This window comes from Marmota marmota, unplaced genomic scaffold (assembly GCF_001458135.2).
Source record: "Marmota marmota marmota unplaced genomic scaffold, marMar, whole genome shotgun sequence".
NCBI classification, from domain to species: Eukaryota; Metazoa; Chordata; class Mammalia; order Rodentia; family Sciuridae; genus Marmota; species Marmota marmota.
In genome coordinates this window covers 7787811-7795964 of record NW_025999999.1, presented here as the reverse complement: position 1 = coordinate 7795964, position 8154 = coordinate 7787811, and the positions used below count along the sequence as shown (strand labels likewise).

Genomic DNA, 8154 nt, shown 5'->3' with positions numbered 1-8154 from the left:
TGCTGACGCGGCGTGTGGGCCGGGGGGGGTCGGAGGAGGGACTGAGAGGCGGGCGGGCCTGGAGCAAGCGGGAGCCGTGCTGCCTTCACAGCTGAGCAGGGCCCAGCCTCTCCTTTGCCTCTCCTCGGTCCCAGCTCTGGACGAGCAGCGGTGAGTACTGAGGTAGCTCTGAGTAGGGGCTGCACAGGGGACACTCACGAGGGCCCTGTTGAGCTTCAGGAACCTACCTGGCAGGGTTGCTGCTCCTGGCCTCTGCCTCTACTCGGCATTGCTGCCACAGCCCTCTTATCCCTTTATGGTCCCTCCTGGGCTAGGCAAGATCTGTCATAACCCTAAGGGGAGGAGGGAAGGAGAGGGATATGGTGCAATCTTACCCTCCAGAGATCCCGTGACTGTTGAGGGGGAGGGGACAGTGTGTGTCCCTGCTTGAGTATATGTGTAAATGTGCATCTGTATTTGTATGTGATTGTGACCAGTAGGTTGCTTGTCCAATACACCTGTGTCTCTGTGTGCCTTGGAGAATGAGAGCCTGTGTGTACATTTGGGTACCTCTTTGTGTGTTCCTGTTTGGTGATGGTGTGTGTGTAAAACAAGCATGTGCCTTTTCGTTACACACATATTTGTTATGACTGTGAGAGTGTATGAGGGTGTGTCTTTGAGCAGTATGTGTGTACATCTGTGTCTGTGTGTGCTGGAGGGTGTTGCCCATGAATGTTTTTGTGTACTGATATATTTGTCTTTATGTTTTTTTTTGTGTGTGCATGTGTGTGCATGTGTGTGCGTGTGTGTGCATGTGCATTTATACCCGTATGAAAAAAAAAAACACGTATCTTTTCCATTCAGCATACAATATCTATGTATTAAAGATAGAGGTCTCTGTTCAGGCCTCTGCTATGCCTCTCAGCCCTTCATCGTCCCTATATAACCCCTGTTCTTCCTTTCCTTCCAGAAGGTCTGAGTTCTCCCTCTCTTAGTGAGGGTCTCCCATAAGAGGGACTATAGAGCACTAGGGCTGAGTAATGGTGATGGTTGACTAACATTCCTGATCCAGAGGTTGGGATACCAGCTTCCCCCACACCAGAAGTAGCTCCAAATTGCCAGAGACTCAGCTCACTCAACTTTTGAACTAGCTTCCTCACTCTTCCCAGGGTGATGCTCAGGGCCCCCAGGTAGAAGGAAAGGAGCCAGGGTCTCATTGGGTGGATGATTTTTTTCTTCTCAGGCCTCCAAGGAAGTACCCTCCAGGGATGGGATCAATGGCCCCATATTTCCAGGGTGGGCTAGGTCCCTGGAGTGCAGAGACCCAGCCAACTTTCCTCTCCTTTTCTCTGCTGACCTGCCCATCTAACCCAGGGCACTTCACCCCCTGCTCCCCCTCCTCTCTTGCAGGCCTGTTTGAAGAGCATGCAGCCCCCTTACTCCCCACCTGGCCTCGCCATCCCTGCCCCCCCAGCCTGACCCCCGGCCCCAGCATGGCCCAGGGTGCCATGCGCTTCTGCTCGGAAGGTGACTGTGCCATCTCCCCACCACGATGCCCTCGCCGCTGGCTCCCCGAGGGCCCTGTGCCCCAGAGCCCCCCAGCCAGCATGTATGGCAGCACAGGCTCTCTGCTGCGGCGAGTGGCAGGTCCAGGTCCCCGAGGCCGGGAACTGGGACGTGTAACCGCACCCTGTACACCTCTGCGTGGCCCCCCTTCTCCCCGAGTTGTAACCTCACCCTGGGCACCCTCTTCACCCACTGGGCAGCCCCCACCGGGGGCCCAGAGTTCCGTGGTCATCTTCCGCTTTGTGGAGAAGGCCAGTGTGAGGCCACTGAATGGGTTACCTGCTTCTGGAGGCTTGAGTCGGAGCTGGGACTTGGGTGGAGTTTCTCCTCCCAGACCCACCCCAGTCCTCGGGCCTGGCTCCAACCGGAAGTTGCGGCTAGAGGCATCCACATCAGATCCACTCCCAGCTGGAGGAGGTTCTGCCCTTCCAGGCAGCAGGGACCCCTTACGTGGGCCACCAGTTCCACCCCAGGTTGGAGCAGATGGTCTTTACTCTTCTCTTCCCAATGGTTTGGGGGGCCCCCCTGAGCGCCTGGCTACACTATTCCGAGGACCTGGTGATACTGGATCCCTGAACCAGGTATGCAACCTGCCTTCCGTTTCCTGAAGCCCTAGTGCCCCAATGAAGGGGAAAGGCTTGGTTCCCCTGTCAGGCTTGGGCCTGTCTCTGAATCTTTCAATGTCCTAAATCTGTCTCTTTCTTGCCTTCTGTGTTTGTCCTTGTGTCTCTGCACCTCCATTTCTGTCCCTGTGTTTTTATTTGTTTCTGTCCCATATTGTCCTTGTATATGTCTGGCTTCATCTCTGGGTGCTGCCTCTGTCTCTCTCTCCTTGGCTCAGGGGGACACCTGGTCCTCTCCCCGGGAAGTCTCCTCTCATGCCCAGAGAATTGCTCGAGCCAAATGGGAATTCTTCTATGGCTCCTTGGATCCCCCCAGCTCAGGTAAGGCCTGGGACTGAGCCAGGGGAAGGGGGCAGGGCCTCCCAACAGCAGCTGAGGACAGGTAGGGAGGCTTCCTTCAAACCTGCCCCAATCCTTTCCTGGCTCCTTAGTTAGCCAAAGCCTCTCCCAGCCTCAGTCTTCCCATATGTGTCATGATGGTGGACAGGCATAGAATGGGAACCTGAAAGAGGTTCAGCCATGGAGGGAGGGGACAGCAGAATATCAGAGTCATTCTTTGGAGTAGAAAAGACACCGATCTCCTTCAGGCTTCTCAAAGTTGACAATGACTTGGTTTGAAATGAATTCCACTGGCACAAGGATAAACAAAGTTTGTGACAGGAGGAATGGTGGCTAGACAGTGAAAGAACTTCCTGCCAACATGAGACCATGGGGGAGTTGCAGAATAGGACCAGGACAGGGGACTGAAATGGATAAACTCCTGACCCGTATGCCTATGCACACTACAGGTGCTAAACCCCCAGAGCAGGCCTCCCCATCTCCATCTGGGATGGGCTCAGGGCAGGGCTCTGGGGTAGCTGTGGGGCAAGCAACCAAGTACTCCGAGACGGACCTGGACATGGTGCCCCTGAGGTGCTACCGAGAGACTGACATCGATGAGGTGCTGGCTGAGCGGGAGGAGGCTGACTCAGCCATCGAGAGTCAGCCCAGCTCTGAGGGCCCACCTGGCACTGCCCGCCCACCTGCCCCACATCCTGGCCCATGCCCTGGCCCTCATTCCAGCCTGGGCAGTGGAAATGAGGACGAGGATGAGGCAGGTGGGGAAGAGGATGTGGATGATGAGGTGTTTGAGGCCTCAGAGGGGGTCCGGTGAGTGGGGAACTGGGAGAGGAAATGGCTTGCTCCTTCCCACTGGCCCAGAGACAAGGGGGTGGGGTGGGGGTGTCATAGGGACATGGATAAGGATGAGAGCAGGGCTGGGAGGGTCAGAACCAAGTTGATGGTTCTGACAGGGCAGTGTGGAGTGTAGATTTCAGGCAGAGGACTGAGGCCTCGCAGTGTTGGGGATGCGGGGGCATCAGCAAGAACCCAGGAGACAGAGGAGCCAATGCGTTTAGAGGATCAGAGGCAGGAATGAGAGATCAGAAGTCAGAATTCATCCTGATGATATGGGAGCATCAGTCCAGAGCCTGGGGCCAGTCAGGAGACTGGGGAGCGCGGGGGCTTTCCTTTCCGTCTCACACCCCATTGCAGCTTGGAGCCTCATCTTCTCCTAAGATGTTGCCAGAAATAGAAATGGGATGGCAGGAGGGAAGCGGATCAGGGGAAAGGAGGAGAAAGGGAGATTAGCAGGGAGGGAGGAAGAGGGGGATTGGGTGCTGGGGTGGGCAGGGCTGGGGTGCTGCAGAAGCACCGAATCTTTTGCACCCTCAACTCAGCTAGCTCTTTTTTGGGGGGGGTTGAACCTGTGCAAAGGGGATCATAATCCCCTTAACAGAGTCAGTGTAGTCAGTGTGAGAGCTCAATAAAATCATGCCCCAAACCTGTGCTCTGGGTCCCTGATCAGACATTTCCTTGCCCTTGCAGGCCAGATAGCCAGATGCCTCACTCAGGCCCTCTCAAGTCGCCTGTGCCCTTCCTTCCTGGGATCAGCCCCTCAGCTGATGGGCCTGACTCTTTCAGTTGTGTGTTTGAAGCCATCCTGGAATCACACCGGGCCAAGGGCACCTCCTATACCAGCCTTGCCTCCCTGGAGGCCCTGGCCTCACCGGGCCCAACCCAGAGCCCTTTCTTTACCTTTGAGCTGCCTCCTCAACCCCCTGCTCCCCGGCCTGACCCACCTGTTCCTGCCCCACTTGCTCCTCTTGAACCGGATTCTGGTACCAGCTCTGCTGCTGATGGGCCTTGGACACAGAGAGGGGAGGAGGAGGAGGCAGAGGCCAGAACCAAGCTGTCCCCAGGGAGGGAGCCCCCTAGTCCCAGCCACTCTGAAGACAGCCTTGGGCTAGGAGTGGCACCCCTTGGCAGGTAAGCAATTCCTTTGGTTTTCTCAGCCCCAAGGCCCTCAGGGTCCCAGAACCAGCTGGTTTAAGGAACAGATCTGAAGTGTGAGGATGTGGTTTGTACTCCTGACCCAAGTGGGATGGTTAACAGATATCTGTTTTCCCATTTGGAGGGCTACTTCCATTGACCCCTTGCAACTCCCCTGTGGGCTCAGATCCAGTAATTGGAGAAACCATAATTCAGGACTGGAGGAACCCCGGAGAACATCCTTTATCTCCCCTGGAAGGCCCTTTCCCCCCAGGTGGAGTCTCTCACTGCCACCTGGCCTGAGGGCTTCTCTAAAGCCCAGTCATCAGCCCCTCCCATATTCTCCCTCCCTGGCCCTGCCCAGTCGGGTGTCTCTCCTCCTGCTCCAGGATCCTCCTTTCACAGCCTAACCTTTCTGCTCTCCCCTTTGCCAGCTACCCTCTCAGTCATGGAAGCCATGGCAACAGGAGGGGGTGGCCAGGAAGACGGGGTTGCCTAGCAACCAGGAGTTTCCGGCCTCTGTCTCTGGGGTGACAGGTGGCTTTTTGAGTAGAGCAGCTGGGGTGGGAAGGAAAAAGGGGGTGAGGGGATGCACCCTGACCCCCAGTTCCTCTAACCCCAGAGCCTACTTCTTGGTGGGCAGAAGGGAGGCACAAAGGAGTCTCCTTTTCCTAAAAGGTGGGAAGAAGAAACACTTGTGAACACATGAGTGTCTCTACTGTCCTCAAATCTTTGCCTGACCCTCTACTGTTCCTCCCTGGCAGCCTATCTATCCCACCTCTGCCTATACCTCAGGGCCAGAGGCTCATGTTCCATGTGTGATAATAGGGAATGTGTATCTAATAGCAAACCCTGGGAGCTTTGGGGAAGCAGCTGGAACTCCCACAGCAATAAGACAGATGAGGGTTAGACTTGGGGCAGGACTTCCACAGACAGTTGGTAATGATGGAATAGTTTGATGAAAGAACCTATCCAGTCTCCTTCCCTGGAGAAAAGAAAAATGTGTTTCCCATGTTCCCCTCTCCCCTTCTCCATCTCTGGGTCTGGAGGCAGAGGGAGGGTCTGGGGGATCCCAAAGGACCCTGCCCAGCCCTGAGCTGGTGTTCTACCCTGGCAGTGAACCACCCCTGAGCCAGCTGGTGTCCGACTCAGACTCAGAGCTGGACAGCACAGAGCGGCTGGCCTTAGGAAGCACAGATACCTTGTCCAATGGACAGAAAGCGGATCTGGAGGCCGCACAGCGCCTGGCTAAAAGGCTGTACCGACTAGACGGCTTCAGGAAGGCTGATGTGGCCCGGCATCTGGGCAAGAAGTAAAGCCACCGGGCTGGAACTGAGGACGGGGGTGGAGGGAATGCATCCTGGGGGCAGCACCTCCATCCTCTCCATTTAATGTCCCTGGTCTCTAGGTAACCCCCCCCCCCCGCTGACCCCTTGACACTTCCCCTTGAGATCCCACCTGTCTCTCTGCCCTGTCCACAGCAATGACTTCAGCAAACTGGTAGCTGGCGAGTACCTCAAGTTCTTTGTCTTCACAGGCATGACTCTGGACCAAGCTCTCAGGTGGGTGTTGAGCCCTTGGAGGACAGTCCCTACTGTCCAGGGTTGGTGTTCAGGGGCCCAGCTATGCCTCCCTCTAACCCCCGTGCCTCCCTTAAGCTGTCCTTCCCAAACTGATTGGGCATGGCTAAAGGCCAGGGCTGCCTAGCAAGGGGGTTTTGGAAGGCGATGACATCCTCCAACTTCCCTACTTCTCAGGGTGTTTCTGAAGGAGCTGGCCTTAATGGGTGAGACCCAGGAGCGAGAACGTGTGCTGGCCCACTTCTCCCAGCGGTACTTCCAGTGTAATCCGGAAGCCCTGTCCTCAGAGGGTGAGGAGGCTAGGAGTAGGGCTGCCCAGCTGACCACTGAGGCAGAAGGGTGGAGCACTACTGCATGTGTGTGTGCAGAAAGGCATGTAGGCAAGTGAACATGCCTGTAGGCATGTGAACGCTGTAGGCATGTGAACATGCATGTGTTGTCAGACAGTGCTAGTTACATGTATGTAGGCAGGAATATTGCTAGGATCAAGAGAGTGTTGTGTAGAGGCAGGTGGCAGTTGTGTTTGCATGCAATTGTTGAAATACATGTGCAGTACCATGCTTGGCTGGAGTGGGGATTTGCACTGGTCTGCATACACTGTGGGGTAGACTTGTTTGTGCTTAGTGCATAGAGGCATGTGCGTGTTGGAGGCAAACAGGGAGCAGTCCCTAGCACCTTAGGGAGCTAGGGAGATGGGTAAAGGTCCATGCTGAGGGATCTGCTGGAAGACAGTGATAGGGAGAGTTCACTAATGGGGTTCCAGTCTAAGGAAGATGTGATTGTGGGCCAAAGGGGGTCCTGAAAAGGGGCAGGATGAACTGAGTGGTTAGGAAGACCAGCTGCAAAGAGTCCCTGGGAGGGGGCCAAAGCTGATTGTCAATTCTTTCTTAGATGGCGCCCACACACTGACCTGCGCCCTCATGCTACTCAACACAGATCTTCATGGCCACGTGAGTTGGGGGCGGGAAAGTGGGAGCCAGAAAACAGGCCCNCCCCCTCGCCCTGCCCCCCCCCCTCCCAGAACATGCGCACACGCTTGCAGTAGCTGCTGCGTGTGGCGGGGGAGGGGAGCTGAGCAGGAGGCCCTGAACTCTGCATTTAACCTGAACAGTTCCCCCTCTTCTACTGTGCACTGAGGTTGGAAGGCGAGGTAGGGGTCCCGGGTGGGGTGGGAGAGGGGACATAGGCACACCAATCCCTAGTGTGTACAGCTACAAAGACTTTCCAGGTAACCTCTTCCTGGGAGGGACCTGGAGGTAGAGGGACCTGGGCTGGACAAAAGCTTTTCCAAGGTGTTGAAGCGAGAACACAAAGTTGGGACTAGATACTGCGTTCCCGCAGGTGCAGACCACACGCCTAGGCGCCAGCACTTGAGGAATCAGGAAGACAGGGGCTGGTGGTGGGAGAAGCGGGGCATCCCCATCCCGTGGGTTCACTCCTTTCCCTGATGGGGTGGTGTTTTATCCAGGGAGGCATGGACTCAGAGGAACCCCTAGGGTGGGACAAAGGAGTCTTTGAACCACAACATACATATGACTGCAGAGGACGCATCCTAGGATGTATCTGGACTTGGGGTGTGTTGGGCTTCTGAGTTTTGGAATGTATCTGAGTCGGGGCATCTTTTACGAGTTGAGGTGTATGCTTGAGTTGTGTATGTCTGGCAGGGTGCATTTGAATCAATGGGTGTATGACGTGTTTGTGCTTCAAGGGTGTGATGAGGGCTTATGTGTGTTAGGTTTCCATCTTCGAATTGGCTGATTTATGACATACATCCGTGAATAGAGTATGTTTTTAAGTTAAAGATGGTATATTTTGAAGTGTACAATCGGGGTGAATGGAAATTGGTGCGTTAGGTTAGTTGAAGTGTATGTTTGAACTGGGGTGAGTGAGTTGAGATGCACACATGGGCGTTTGGGGTATCTGAGGATGAGCTTGAGAGGCCGGGACTGTCCATGGCTACCTCTCCAGTCTAAGTGAAAAAGGGCCGTGGGGAGGCCTTGCGACCTCTCCCCTCACCACCACCTCCAGCCCTGAGGTGCCGGGACGGAGTTCCAGACCCTATCCGCAGCCCGCCCCCACAGCTCGGTGCTGGGCGC

At 55.6% G+C, this 8154-nt stretch overlaps 2 protein-coding genes across 4 annotated transcripts in view; one reads left to right on the top strand and one right to left on the bottom strand.

Annotated features, from left to right (window-relative positions):
• The window catches only part of Fbxl15 (F-box and leucine rich repeat protein 15), a 5188-nt gene extending 4569 nt beyond the window's left edge, over positions 1-619 (bottom strand). For all 3 annotated transcript variants that reach the window (XM_048807234.1, XM_048807235.1, XM_048807233.1), the window contains exon 1: positions 228-619. The gene's annotated coding sequence lies outside the window, so the exon portion shown is untranslated. The remainder of the gene's footprint in view (positions 1-227) is intronic.
• The window catches only part of Psd (pleckstrin and Sec7 domain containing), a 14372-nt gene continuing 6235 nt past the window's right edge, over positions 18-8154 (top strand). The window contains exons 1-9 of the mRNA XM_048807021.1: positions 18-150; positions 1390-2126; positions 2387-2489; positions 2957-3317; positions 4035-4475; positions 5596-5790; positions 5960-6040; positions 6236-6348; positions 6950-7008. Of these exons, the coding sequence (XP_048662978.1) occupies positions 1473-2126; positions 2387-2489; positions 2957-3317; positions 4035-4475; positions 5596-5790; positions 5960-6040; positions 6236-6348; positions 6950-7008 (2007 nt within the window). The 5' untranslated portion in view covers positions 18-150; positions 1390-1472. The remainder of the gene's footprint in view (positions 151-1389; positions 2127-2386; positions 2490-2956; positions 3318-4034; positions 4476-5595; positions 5791-5959; positions 6041-6235; positions 6349-6949; positions 7009-8154) is intronic.